This window comes from Typopeltis vanoorti, chromosome 13 (genome assembly GCF_054136105.1).
Source record: "Typopeltis vanoorti isolate ZY-2024b chromosome 13, IOZ_Tvanoo_1.0, whole genome shotgun sequence".
Lineage (NCBI taxonomy): Eukaryota > Metazoa > Arthropoda > Arachnida > Uropygi > Thelyphonidae > Typopeltis > Typopeltis vanoorti.
Genome location: NC_143561.1, coordinates 26850815 through 26865883, shown reverse-complemented (window position 1 = coordinate 26865883; position 15069 = coordinate 26850815). Strand labels below are relative to the sequence as shown.

At 34.9% G+C, this 15069-nt stretch overlaps 1 protein-coding gene across 3 annotated transcripts in view; it reads left to right on the top strand.

Annotated features, from left to right (window-relative positions):
• Positions 1 to 3984: 3984 nt before the first annotated feature.
• Positions 3985 to 15069, top strand: part of LOC150100003 (fibroblast growth factor 1-like) — a 44988-nt gene continuing 33903 nt past the window's right edge. Inside the window, exon 1 of one of the 3 annotated variants that reach the window (XM_090402855.1) lies at positions 3985 to 4139. Coding sequence is in view for 1 of the 3 variants with exons in the window: in XM_090402854.1 (XP_090258980.1) it covers positions 14738 to 14791 (54 nt within the window). In the remaining 2 variants the exon portion in view is untranslated. Of the gene's footprint in view, positions 4140 to 7798; positions 7915 to 14640; positions 14792 to 15069 lie in introns of those variants that run through there. The other 2 variants (XM_090402856.1, XM_090402854.1) reach the window with 2 other exon arrangements.

Genomic DNA, 15069 nt, shown 5'->3' with positions numbered 1-15069 from the left:
TATTTTTATCTAGCAGCATGTGAACCACGAAAATGCTGAGAAATGTTTGGAATTTTTCAATACACTTTATGTACACCAAATAATTCCCAAACAATTAACTTTCATAAGGATACAAACACGTACACACACACACACACACACACACACTTAACAAATGCACGAATAATTCTCTTAAACACATAATAATTATTCTTTTAATTTTTAATGATTTCAGAATAATGAAAACTTGTGAAAAATCAAAATAAATATATTAATTGTATTCAGGTTTATTATGTTGTGAAACATGCACTAGAACGCTGAAAACCTAGGTCTTTTTACAATTTATATTTTACATAGCCTATACACTTGCACGAGAAAATCGTAACGTTAACACGAATTGCGCATGTATGTAATGTTACTGTTGAACATTTTTTCGTGTTCGGTTCGCACGTGCTCTAAGCACTTAGATACAGTTCAACAAAGCAGTGTTTGAGATGCGTTTCCGAATATTTTCCATTTCTAATTCTTTTTTCAGGTAAACATGCATTTCTCTACTGTATTTATTTTTTTTTAAATTATAACTTTATTTTATTTATCTCATATATCATTCATTAAGAAATGGAACAGATGAGGAGGAAATATTACAACTTACTTAAATCTGGAGGAAGAAAGTTCTCTAGGATCCTCAACATATTAGACATTATAATAAAATGAAGAAATTAGATTACAGAGCTTCATATTTAAGAATCAATTAAAAGAAACGATGATAATTATATAATGTCTTATAATAACTGGTTTTTCCTTTTTCTAAAGGGAAAAACTCTTTAGAACGATTTGCCATGGTGTTGCAAGTTAAAAAAAAAAAAGCACCGAACTCTACTCACCCAGAAGTCAGTATGTTTAAACTTTACCTCTCTGTCTACCACCACCCGTAAATCTCCAGCTTCATCTATTTCCTGGAGTAGTTTCATCAGTGTGGTGCACAGCTTGTAATCTTTTAATCGCAAAATGCATAACTTTACACATTTCCACATTGAATCGAGATCTTTTGCCCATATTGCCAGCTTATTTAAAACATCCTGCAAGCTCTCTAATCAGCTTGATTAATTATTACACTACCCAAATTTGCATAATCAGCAAACAACTGAATATCTCCCTTCAAGTCATTTCCAATATCATTTATGTACAAATTAATGTCTAAGCACAACAGAGCCTTGTGGCACACCACTGCTCACCTGCTTCATCCTGGACTCTGCTCCTCCATACACTACTTTTTGGTATCTGTCCATGAGACATTTTCGTATCCACATCACTAGTTTAATATCCTTCCCCGTTTGTTCTATAATATAACTATTCTTGCCTTAGTAATTAATAAATTACTAAGGCAAGACCGACCTTTAACAAAACTGTGTTGCCTCCCACATATTCAATCATTCCTGCATTCTGCATTTAACAAACTTTTCCAATACTTTTACCACCGCTCCCGAGATGGAGATTGGTCTGCAATTTTCTACCTCTGTTTTAGAGCCTCCTTTATGCAAAGGATCTATTTTACCTTCCTTTCACTCCCTAGGGACCTTACCAGAGTTAAGACTAACAGCCAAGTAAGAGTCATTGGCGATTCCTTTGCACATTCACGTAATACCCGAGCTGATATCCCATCCAAACCAACAGCAGTATTAGCATTTAAATTCTGCGATATCCTAAATACTTCTAATTCATTAACTTCAATTTTCATATCAGTTATTGCTACATAAAATACAGAAATATCCTCACTCAGGTGACAGACGTTTTGAAAAGTGGTCACTCAGTAACTCTACTGTTACATCCGACTCAAGTCACCTCGCTTCCATCGACAACTAAAGTTATCCTTTCAAAATCATTCTTCCTTTTACTTGCCGCTTAGTGAAAGAATTCTTTGGAATTTTCTTTGACCCTCTTTGCTAAGGTCATCTCATAATCGGAATTAGCCTTCCTTACCATGCTGGTAATCTTTCTAACCTAAACCTTATACTGCTCGTGAGTGTGCTGGTCACCTTTCTCCTTGTAAATCCTCCATAACATTTTCTTTTTTTTCCCTTTTTTTTGAAGATCACGCCTAATATTACTACTCATCCATCGAACGCCTACCTTATTTATCTTCCTGACCATTGAAATACATTCCGATATTGCTTCCTTCAGATACCCGTTGATTATATCCCATGCATTGCTAACATTTTCCTCCTGCAATTTCTTATGTCATGGGACTGCTCTAAACTGCCTCCGAAGCTTGTAATAATTACTTACCCTGTAGTTCCGTATATATATACCACTTCTTAAGAGAGAAATACACAAATTTTGCAACCTCCCAAGTCAATACCGCATTGATCACTCTCCAGTCAGAGGTAGCGTGAACCCTTTACTTATGCTTAGGTCTTCTGAACCTATGACCAGATCCAACACTCATACCACGAGTCATACCACCTTAGTTATATGCTGTTTCAAATAATTATCTCTTTGTATGAATTCCATTTCATTTTTGCCAGGTGATCTTTCTTCTTTCAAGTCCATATCATCGTAGTTAAAATCTCCCATAATAATTACTCGACCTGCACTCATTGCAGGTCAATTATGATGGTAGAAGGCATTTGCTGATGAATGATCGCCTCAAATGCACTCCCTTTCACGACTATCTTTTGATACCGTACTATTTTTGGCTGCAACTCTTCAGCTATCATCAGCAGTGCTCCCCCCCCCCCCCTTTCTAACTTCTCTATCCTCCCTGAAAATACTGTACCCATCATTCAGTTCCAATAACCAAATTCACTAATGCCCACTTTTGGCGAGATTGAACTGACTAATGGCAAAAACGCTCCTCTCTTATTTTGAATGCGTCTTACATCAGTATACAGAAACTGCAGATTCCCTTTAGTCCTTATACCACCTTTAGAACTGATACATACATTCTACTAGTTTCAATATTCACAATAGCCCAATACCGATTTTTTTCCGCGCTATTCCCCAAACTATTCCGCGATAAAGGATCACCAAACACACATTCCCTCCCTACATAAGATTCTCCTTCTTACTCTCAATCTTATCAATTCTAGTTTCCCTGCCCAAATACTTCAGCTTGCTCAGAAAACAGCAACCTCTTCAAACGCTGGTGATCTTCTATGTTCGGATGCACCCATCTCTTTCATACAGCTCTCTTTTGCCTTCAAACACATCCAAAAATCAACATATCGAGACCTCTTTTTCTACACATTCTTGCAATCATATCATTCATTATTATCGCTCTTCTACTTAACTAATAATTGTCGTTACAGTTTTTCAACAAATTAAATATAAAACTGAACGGTAGTTTAAAAATCTGCCTTTTATGTTGCGCTGACGAAGGAGATCGTCTTTGTTTACAAAAAGCAAAGCTAGCGGTTTACAAGGTCTGGCGGTTTACCGCTAATTTGAGGTAAAACTATCAACCAACTCAAGATGAACCTCTCCTTCTTTGCATTTCATTTATTTATTTATTTTTTACCGCTTCGAGCACTATAAGCAACTTAAGGCGGGGGGACACATATGGTTCATTGTATTTTACGATTTTCACTATATTTTTATTTTTTATTTATCATAAAATAATGTTATAATTTTATTATTATTATTTTTTAATTTTATTATTTGAAAATCATAAAATACCAAAATTATTAAGTAATGTCACAGTTCATATAAAAATAAACAAAAAATTATCTTTTTATTAAAGCATTTAATAAATCATTATTCAGGTTTTATCTTGAATATCTTTTCAGTTTTTTTTTCTTTTTCTCCTAACTGTAGTAAAGGGGATGAATGGGAAATTGTAATTACTTTTGTACACTGCACATATAATTTCTTCTGCAATAATTTGCAACCCAATAGTAATTTTTTTGCATCTCAATGGTAATTTTTGGCCTTCTAACGAAAACAAAAACGTTCTCCACTCTGCATGTGAACGTATCGAGAAGAAACGGCCCACGTGTAAAGATTTAAAGCAACTGGATGTGTGAATAATCAATTCATACTATTCGTATAGGATGGAATATGCTGGTTAAGTAACGAATGGCTGTTGTTTGAATACTGGGAATGACGAAGAACTAGATTAAGTTCCACATACGAAGCTGAGTAGTCGGTTTGAAGCAAAAGAGGTAAGGTTTATCGACATTTTTTTTTCTTTATTGTTGTTCTTCTTTTACAATGCATTACAAGCATGTGGCGTTTTCATATCATGAGGAAAATTTTTTTTTTTCTAAAATTACAAATGTCCAATATTACACAAAAGACCGAAAGAAGGATTTCACATTAAAAAACACATGAAGAAAGCAACCCATGTCAAACGTATTTGGGAGCAATAAAGACTATGTGATTTTAAGAATGTAGATTTTATCTTAATTTTTTTTTATCATAACACCCTTTTAATCTTATCATAACACCCTAATGAGGGTATTATGATAAAATTTTATCATAACACCTTTTCAAAACAGTTAAAACATTATAAATTATGGAATGAAAGAATAATAGAAGCTAGAATAAAAATAGGTAGAGGTTATTTAACAATAACTGGTTTATATGTCCCAGAAGAAGGAAGAGAACAGGATAATATTGATTTGTATAATCAGCTACAAAACATATATAATAAAATAAATAAAAATGATTACGTAATTTTAGCAGGAGACTTAAATGCAAGAATTGGAAACACGAAAATTAATAATAATATAGGAATACATGGAGAACATATTCGAAATAGGAATGGTAAAAAAAATGATTGACTTTGTAGTTTATAATAACCTAAAAATAATGAATTCCTTCTATAAACATAAAGACATACATAAATATACTTGGACAGCAAGAGGATGGAAATCAATATTAGATTACTTCATATTAAATGAAAAGACATCAAAGTTATCTTTAGATGTTAGAGTTCACAGAGGATATGAAATAAGCAGTGACCACTTCCTTGTTAAAATAAAATTAAGATTACCACCTAAATGCCTACAAGTAACAAGAACAGAAAGAAAATTTAAAACATTTGTATATAAAACTAGACTTTTGAATGACACAAATATACAATGGCTATATGAAAAGAATTAACCAACATCTAGATAAAATAAAAAAACTGAAGAAATAGAAATAGAATGGCTTAATATAAAAACGATACTAAATGCAGCAGCAAACGAAAGCTTAGGAAAGACCAAAAAATTCAATAAAAGGAAAAAACTGAAGATCAGGGATGATACAATCAAAGAAATAATCAAAACGAAAAAAAGAATCCTATCATAAATGGTTAAGCAGTAAAATTAGTAACAGTCCCAATGCATATAAGATTTTGAAACACTTAAACGCAGATACTAAAGGAAACATAAAATTAAACACCGAATTGAAGTTAGAAGAATTTCTAAATTTCTATACAGAATTGTGGACAGATAGATAAATATTGTAAAAAAGACAATTGGCAAACACTTAATGAAAATGAAAAGGAAATAACTAAAGAAGAATTAGAAATCAGCCTGAAAGAAACAAGAAACAGAAAATCACCTGGAGAAGATAAGCTAGGTTCAGAACTATATAAATATGCAGGAACAAGATTCAAAGAAAGACTCCTATTATATTATTTTTACGTAAAATTTATTCAACTGGTAACACCCCCAATAGAATGGAACAACGCAAATGTGATTCCTATCTTTAAAAAAGGTAATAGAGATGACCCTAAAAACTATAGCGGTATCAGTATACTAAATTCCTGTTACAAAATATATAGCAGAATTTTAAATAGCAAACTAATGAAATATTCCGAAAACTTTATTTTAGAAGTGCAGATGGATTTAGGAAAGGACGGTCATGTACAGACCCGGTCTTTTGCCTAAAATTAATAATAGAGAAAAGAAGAGAATACAATTTAGAAACACATATTGCATTTATTGACTTTGAAAAAGAATTTGACAAAGTTAAAAGAAGCATTTTATTTAACACATTAAAAGAAACACAAATACCAAATAATATCCTAAAAGCTATCACAAGTATATATATGAAAATAATCAATTACAAATAAGATTAAATCATGAGTTATCATATACGAAAGAGATAAACCTAGGGGTTCAGGGATATCCCCTCTCAGCAACTCTTTTTAATATTTACCTAAATGAAATAATAATAAAATGGAATAAAAATTTACATCAAGGTATTAAAGTTTCTCCTACCGTAAACTTAAACACTCTCCTTTTTGCCGACGACCAAATAATAATTACAAATTCTGAAGATAACTTACAGAAAGCTATTTTAGATCTAAATGAGATAGCCAAAGATTATGGTATGATAATATCAACAGAAAAATAAAAAATTATGGCCTTTAAAGGACAAGATCCAGCAAGAACTAAAATAGTAATAGATAACAAGATCTTAGAACAGGTGAATTCATTTAACTACCTATGATGTATGATCACATATGAAAATGAAAAAGATATAAACGTAAAAATTGCAAAATATTTAAAAATAACAGGAGTAATTAACTCTATATTTAAACCAAACCTAGTTCAAACACAAACCAGACTAAATGTATACAATACATTAGTCCTACCAGTCCTATTTGTATGGAAGCGAAATCTGGACAATAAAACAAAAAGACAAACAAAGATTAACAGCAGCAGAAATGAAGTTTATGAGAAAAACTGCAAAGTATACCCTATTTGATCACAAAAGAAACGAAGAAATTATGAAAGAATTAAACCAAGAACCAGTAATAGAAAAAAATTAAAAAATATAAACATAGATGGATGGAACACGTTCAAAGAATGAAAACAGAAAGATTACCAAAACAAACCTTAAAGTACAAGCCATTAGGAAAAAGAAAACCAGGACGTCCTCTTAAACGATTCAACGATGACTTCTAAGGCCGAAACAGGCCACGGCAGGCCTAAATCCTTGATACGCATGATGATGATGATGATGATGATGATGATGATCTTAAAAAAAAAAAAAAAAAAACAAGGATTAGAATACGTAGTGCAAATGAATGAAATACGCATCTCAGAAGAAACTGGGGAAAAAAACAATTGATAAGTATATCAGTGAGAGAATTATTTTAATCGTATAAGAGTTTAATGAATGTATTTATCTCTTACAAGAGTCGTAAGAATGGATCACACATAATCACAAAATTGCTTCAATACTTTCCAGTTTTAGGAATATGAATTAGGTTGTCAAATGGACTTATTTTATTACCGGGATGTTTTTAATGTTTATATGTTTAAAATATGCAAGGGTTCTCTCCAATCGTCTAAAAAAAATCACACACACACACACACACACACACACACACACACACACACACACACACACACACACACACACACACACACACACACACACACACACACACACACACACACACACACACACACACACACACACACACACACACACACACACACACACACACACACACACACACACACACACATGCACGCACGCACGCACGCACGCGCACATGCACACACACTTTTTCTGAAAAGGCTGTTTTTCATTCTTTCCATATTCCCAATATTCTAAAGCAAGTACAGAAACAATATTTATAAAAACATTTTCAAATAAAAACAAGAGAGTTTAAACGTTTGAAAAAAATATGCATTTAAAATAACATTCCAACACAACAATAGCAATATCTGGCACAACAACATTTTTTTACTGGAAACTCTGGTTTTAAACTTTTCATATAAAAAAATTGGAAGCAGAATTCACACTATTACAGAGAATGGTGTGTTTAGGCCATGAGATAATGGCAGTTATCTCCCTGAGAACACGTGTAATATTCACATAAGAATATATATATATATATATATATATATATATAAGTATGACTAATCGCCTTAACCTAAAAAGTGATGATTACAAAAGCCAGTCTGGGCATGTCGTCGGCCTTAAGGACCAGTAAGTACCACGGATTATTATTATTATTATTGATTATTGAGATTAATTGACAGTTCTCCAGGTATTATCGAAGAACCCGCTAGTTGATGACCTGCTGTATTACTTTAGCGCAAGTAGATTGATTAACAGTAGGCACTTATGATTTTTTTTTTTTTAAACTGGATGTAAATGAGTTTGCTTTCATGATATAAGTGAATGCCAGATGAATACAATATTGAGCAGAGATGATAAAGAACACGTGTTAGTTTAGGAGCACAACTGGTGGGATATCATTAGGATCAAAAACCTTTTTAGTGTCCAAGTCGTTGAGAGAGAGAGACCGATGGGAGTAGAGATGAATAGTTGTGCCCAACTGCTTTTGCTAAACCCGAAGGCACGATAGCGATTGCTATAGGCAACGAACTAACAAGCTTTATTATTATTATTATTTTTTTTTTTTTGTTCTAGCATACTTTTTGAGGAAACCATGGCTTGGAAATTGAGTGCGGATTTTTAACACAGCGAAGAATGAAGTCCCTCACACCAACATGAACATTTTTGTAATAAGATCAGAAATATCTGGACCCAGCAAACGGAAAGAGAAATCAACTGCAAGTGTTACCCTCAGTGGACGAACCATCATACTCGTCGAACGCGACCGTAGGGAGCTACGAAGGATAATATGTAAAAACCAGGAGCGAATGCTGCTCTTGAAATTCACGCTTGCTCTTGTTATCATTCAGGGAGTGAGAGGTGTGATTGAAGTCTGATTAGCGGAATAATGAATTACTGACCATTTAAAACTATATATTTAGAAATTTATGTGCATTTAATCATACAAATACAACATTTATTTTACAAATGATATTCTATCTTTTTCAATTTAGCTACTTGAATATAAATTCTACCCTACGGTTCTTCTTTATGAACTGGTCAATAACATCGTCATAAAGTTGGTCGTAACTTAATTTTCCCAAGCAATACGCACACTTGTAAAGGCTGGCTGAAGCTCACTGGCTAGAGCTACTTTGACTGCGTATGGCCTGTGTTTAAGACGGCGTGAAGGGAGCGGAAATGGCTATGCGCGCGCATGAAATCACAGTGATGCAGCGAGGACCTGGAAGCTCTTACAACCGAGCAAGCCAAGGTAGCATTGACTAGATGAGCAAGCATCGGCCTTCGATACACAACGCAAAGCTCAATTATTGCCGCGCAAGCTTAAGACGTCTTCTGTCTGCAAAAATAAAAGTCTAAATGGAATGCTTGTGAATGCATGCATTTATTAACAAATAAATATTACTTCTTTCCCAAGTAATGAGCTTTCCCAGCAAGCATGGAGAATTCGCCCCTGGTAAAAACCGCCATTCGTCCGCCGACATGTTGAACGCAGAGTTCCGGACATCAACTGGAACACGAAACTGCACAAAAACCCTTGGAACCACACAAAATGAGTTTCCAAGGTATTTTATTTATTTATTTATCGTATGGCAAGTTTCCATGGTAGGACCGCAATATGCAAGCCCCACATTACCCGAATTAGCATGCAGCGTCGAATCACGCTACACCCTCTACCGAGCAGATGGACGGGTGTGGCGGATGCCCAGTGAACGTCTCTTACCAGGGTGCGCAACCCAACTATGAAATTCGGCGTTCGCGGTGTGATGGTATGGTCCTGTTTTTCTTCGTTTCACCTCGGACGTCTGTGGTGCCACGAACATTGAACTCCTCCGAGAGATATCTGAACATCTGGACAATCCAATGCTTCCTACTTTGTGACATTTCTACGGAACTGACCGTTGTCTCAGCAAGACAATGCACCGTGTCACAAAGCTGCTGCTGCTGTAACTGCGCGGTTTGCGGACACCACACTCGGCTAGCCTCTGCAGAGCCCTGATCTCAACCCCCATTGACCATCATTTGTAGGATGAACTGGAGTGTCTGGTAGATCAATTGACGCTCCCCCTCCCAAGAGTCGAAGACTTCATTATATGCCTACAGGAAGAATGATCTAAAATTCCCAATTATAACTATCGTACGCTTGTGAAAAGTATGCCCCGTAGGATTGCTGCAGTCATCACAGCAAAAGGACGTCCTACATCTTATTAAGGTGAGTGCCATGGCTGTTTATTCCTCACACTATGATGTCCATTGACTTATTTTCAAGCAGTGTATTTAGTACGATGAGGAGGTATAGTAGCCAAGATATATCGGGATACGAAGAAAATTGGAAATGTCATTTACTTTTGTTATTATTATTATTATTATTATTATTATTATTATTATTATTACGGGCAACTCCAGGGAGTCCTTAGACTCATCGAGGGAGGCCCCAAATCATATTCATCACAACTATTCGACATTCGTACAGTATCTATCATACCTCGCCTTAAACCCATTCACTGTCATGGCACCCACCACAGACTCTGGCAGCCCGTTCCACTCATTCACCACTCTAAAAGTAAAGAACCCAGCTCTAACACCCTTACTAACCACACTTTTGCCCAGTTTCCATGGATGTCCCCTAGTCTCCCACAACCAGCCCTGTTCTCAAAAATATCTTCTGAAATAATTTTATAGAAACCCCTTCAGTAATTTGAATGTCTCGATCATATCTCCCCTCCTCTCAACCAATTTTTGCAACCCACAAATCCTCAACCTGTTCTGATAAGGTTCATTCCACAGACCTGCTATCATCTTGGTCACTCGCCTCTGGATCTTCTCAACCTCCTCCCCATCAAGAAGAAACCTAGGTGACCAAATCTGGGCACAGTAGTCGAGATGGGGTCTTATCAAGGCTCGATACAGAAGAACAATAACCTGCTTGTCTCTGCTTGTCAACGTATTCTTCAACAATCAAGTGATTCGATGAGCTGATTTGGCCACTTTTGCAATGTTCCCCCTAAACTTCAACTCCTTATCCACCAACACTCCTAAATCTCGTGCCTCATCAATTTCCTGGAGTACAGTTCCACCAATGTAATAAACTGCTGCTAATCTTTTCACCACAAAATGTATAACCTTACATTTTGCCATATTAAATTGACATCCATTCTCCTTAGCCCAGACCTCCAATCTATCCAAATCATCTTGCAAAATTTTGACATCATCTGCATTCACTATTCCCCTACCTAACTTTGCATCATCCGCAAACAAATGAACTGTTCCTCTCAGATCATTTCCTAATTGTTAATGAACAAATTATCCTCCCGCGATGAGTCTTCGGACTCCTTGGAGGTATCAGGAATAATAATAATAATAATAATAATAATAATAATAATAATAATAATAATAATAATAATAATAATAATAATAATTAAACAGCAGTGGTCCAAGAACAGATCCTTGTGGCACACCACTAGTCACAGGCCGTCTTGTGGACTCTACTCCTGTATAAACCACTCTCTGATATCTCTCCGTCAACCACCCTCCTATCCATCTCACCAACCCTATATCCATCCCCATATGCTGCAATTTACTGATTAGAATTCCATCAATAATTCCAATTATTTGAATCTGAATAACATTAATTGAAATAATTATTATAAAATATTAAAAAAAAACGCTTAAAAAAACCCAAATCAGGCAACTAATTTTGTGTTTCTCAAATGTTAATGAAATACAGATAATTTTTTATATTACAAAGGACACGATAGATGGCAGCACGCTATAGCCATGACTGACAATGTATATGAAATAGCAATTTTTTTTCGGGTGAGGAAATAGTGACAGATGGGTGCACATGTGCATCACTGGTGTCAAGGTGGATCTTTTGAAAAGTATTCTCTCCAACGCTGGTTAAACGAAGTATAATCTGTATATAAGTAATACTTTATATTCCAATCTACGTATTAATTTATACTGCAATTTTTTTTTTTTTAATTTGAACTCTTGGCTGTGAATATTTTCCATTTCTAATCTTTAATGCGAGTTATAAAAACAACCTTCGTCAATAACATGGATTAAAAAAAAAAAAAACTGGCTTCCGAGTGAAAGCCAGTCTTTGCGTCTGGATGTTTGTGCATCTAGACGCAAAGAACTGAGTTGTAAAATCAATAAAAACAAGTCTTTTCACATAATATACACGAGTGACGAGAGGAGCCTGCGACCTTGAAAAAGAGGACTACAGTCTTCAATTTGGCAACAGCCGTTCCCTGATTTATATAAACTTCAATTATTGTCCAAAATAATTAAAAGATGCAACATAATTTAATGTTGCAGCGTTTCTTTCTTTCTTTTTTTTTTTTTGGATAAATTTTTCTAGAATTAGGAGTCTCGCTGATAAAGATCTCATCCTTCTCTATTTCTGTTCATTCAATACCATTCATGTTTAAAAATCTGTGCTGGTATTATGCGTACATCTTATTACATTAGACTGTTCGAATGATCATAACTCAACGACCATCAAAATATCCATATTGAAAAAGAACAATCAATAACAAAGTGGCGCAGGAATGGGATCAATGGATGAACAAATAAAATGGAAATGATTTGGTCTTTAACAAACATGAATATATCACGTTTCAAGCTAATTGAGAAATTAGCTCAATGCTCAATTTGTTCTAAATAACTATTAAAATCATTTTGATTAATAGTAACAAAATTATTATTATACTAAATTTAACTAAATTTATTAAACCGCTTAAAATTTATCGCGAATCTTTACGTATGTTAGATGACCGTTTTTATTTTATTTTTTCATGTTTCTACTACTGCTAATGTATTTATACTACTGGTTTCCTTATGATAATTCCAATAAGTAGACTTTACAATTGCAGCATACATTATTTCTGAGAATCACGACATGATGGCTACACTCTATCAGAGAGAGAGAGAGAGAGAGATCTTACTGCAGTCCAACAGTGATCGAACACACAGGTCACGTGTATCATCGTAGATGGGCAAACAAAAAAATGATCTCTAAAATTGTTTCAAGATTCTCTATTGAAGTTGACAAAATTTACGAGATGCAAGGAATGTTTTTCGAAGGTATTCAAGTTCCAGTGAACGAGGTTATTAATATCTTAATTAGGTTTTCTGAAAACTTAATAAAAAACTTTTCAGAAAACTTAATAAAGTAAATGTATGGACTCACCTTGTGTGTTGGTCACTGTGAGAAATCCCTACTCATTACTAAAAACTTGATTTTTGTATCTCTCAATTAGAATCTTTCTCTTTTAGATAAAGATTGTAATCCATTATTGTTTCTTTGAGTTATGATAGATTTCACTGCAGTAATTTAAAGTTCAGTCAGTCATTTCACATCAAGACACTGAAATAAGGGACATGTATGCATCTAAAGAAATCGCTCCAAGCTAGTGGATATGGATGATCTTTATCACCAATCATAGACAATTTCTAAGATCAGAGAAAGTATAACCTGATAGGCCAGTCAAAAAAGAAATGCAGTGGACATAGTACAGATTTTGCATCTATCTGTCAATTGGTCGGTTTTATTCATTTTTACATATATGGCTCAATGAAATCCAGGGACCATTTAATCTCTCTAAGGAATCTTTCCTAATGTTGTTCTCCTGAAGTTTAGTTGTCTGCTATCACCGCCTAATTTTCTTCCTCACTCAGTACAACTTCACCAATATAATAAGCATCCTTTCATCTATGAATTCAAAAATTCAAAACCTTACATTTAGCTACAGTGATATATTATTCCCATTGTTTTAATCTACAATAGCAGAGACTCAAATCTTGCTAAAAATCCCCCTCCCACCCAATACTGTAGCCCATCGATCTTAAACAAAGTTGAGAGCTGCTCCCGGAGCTTCGTCCCCCCCACCACACACACAAAGAGACAAATCAATCGATGATCATTCGTGACTGACAGACGCAGTATACTTGCTTCGTAACTGACAGACGCAGTATACTTGCTTCGTAACCTGATATTCCTCTACGCCAACTCTGAATATTACCTATCAGATTGGCATCATTGCTAATAACTTTCGATTATCTTCTTTCAAACTGAATATCATTACTATATAGGTTAAGCAGGAATAACTCAAGGCCGAATGTTAACTTGGTGTCCTCCTCTACGCATAACTCTTTAGTATCTCTCAGACAATCGGTCTCTTATCCAATTCCCTAACCGATTATCCAATACCATTTGTCACAAGTTATGAAACCGGAACAACTCAATGAGATAATCGCATATATATACGGGAGGTCTACCAACTCCAGTAATACTATTTGAATACTAGAACAATTTTTGTCTTAAAATAATGTTATAAATAATCACTTTAATATCGTTTGTATTTTGCGTTTGCATATAAAACGGACGACTACACATTTCCAGTCTAAAAATGTACGTTTATTTGTTTTCATGAAGTTCCATTGTTTAACTACAGTGTTTGATAAGTGTCAAAGTTTCGTATACTGCCTTTTAATTTATTCATGTTTGTTTTTCCCTTTATATTACAATAATTTTCTGTACACGTGTTTTCCGGGTCTCTCTCTCTCTCTCTCTCTCTCTCTCTCTCTCTCTCTTAAAGCAGAAAGAACTACGTAGGATGAGCACGGAAACGCCTTTCGGCACTAGTTTTTCGGTTCGCGCCTCTATCTGAGATGTGACGCCAGCTTTGCTAATATGTTGCGCAAGAGGTCGTTATCTACGAATAGACAGTTGTGTGGGAAATTTTATTACGCTTTAAGCAATGAACACGTGCGTGTGTGTGTATCTATAGTGATATCTACCAAAATTAAACTGTGTGCGACAAGGAGAAAGTGAATTTAAATTCTCTTAATTAAACAAACGGTCGAGTCATAAGGAGTAGGGTGTGACAAGGATATTTAGGGCATTTCATCATGAACAAGAATGCACTGAAGACTTTCCAACATGAATGAGTACAATTGCGAACAGCAGTCCCAGGATGAAGATGAACAATGGGAGGTAAGAAGCGTATGTTTCCTGTTGGCTAACTATATCGTAAGTTTCTTCCATTTTAAGCCTTAAAAGTGCTCCGAAATCGTAGTGAATTCATAGAAGCATTTCTGTAATTTTATTAATAGTATACTGACCTGAAAGTCGGCATTTAGAGAGGTGGGAGGTGAGAGTCACGAGGATAATGAAACCTCATGAGTTTTTCATGAGGTTTCCATGTCTATTAATCGCGTATGCTCACCGGCCGGTTTGTCTGTTTTTGCGGATAAAAAACACGAGTTTCGGAA